Below are 430 nucleotides of genomic sequence, written 5' to 3'. Positions count from 1 at the left end.
TTTAAGCGCCTCTGTGCTGCTCGCTTCACACCAATGGCGTTGTTCTCTTCCAGCTCGCCTGGGTTACTTAATGGATGACTACAGCAACTGTTGGTGAAGCATCCTGGGAAATAGTAATATGAACAAAGGAGAATTTTTTCCAAAATCTTGAAAGACCAAGGAAAAACTTTTATAAGTAATCAGGTAAATAGAATTTTAATTATAACAGGTTCCTAGAAGTATTTTCTAAAAGACATTTATGGGTAAGTTTTAAAGCTTTCTTAATCAAGGTCAAAATATACAGATAATTCAGATATTAAGATTATACTCAGTGGATAAGATTATTTAATATAAAATCTAAGTGAAGCCATGTGCCTGCTTATTTCTTTTGGACCTTGGCTCCAAGAAGTTCAGTCAGATTAAATAGTTTCCACCAAATCTAGCTTATTCA

At 34.0% G+C, this 430-nt stretch overlaps 1 protein-coding gene across 1 annotated transcript in view; it reads right to left on the bottom strand.

Annotated features, from left to right (window-relative positions):
* LOC116082245 (isopentenyl-diphosphate Delta-isomerase 1) overlaps positions 1-430 on the bottom strand; it is a 5,458-nt gene that overhangs the window by 2,660 nt on the left and 2,368 nt on the right. The window contains exon 4 of the mRNA XM_031359110.1: positions 1-103. This exon is cut by the window's left edge and continues 31 nt beyond it. Within this exon, the coding sequence (XP_031214970.1) occupies positions 1-103 (103 nt within the window). The remainder of the gene's footprint in view (positions 104-430) is intronic.

The sequence above is a fragment of the Mastomys coucha genome, unplaced genomic scaffold (assembly GCF_008632895.1).
Source record: "Mastomys coucha isolate ucsf_1 unplaced genomic scaffold, UCSF_Mcou_1 pScaffold7, whole genome shotgun sequence".
Lineage (NCBI taxonomy): Eukaryota > Metazoa > Chordata > Mammalia > Rodentia > Muridae > Mastomys > Mastomys coucha.
This window is presented reverse-complemented; position numbering and strand designations above follow the sequence as displayed.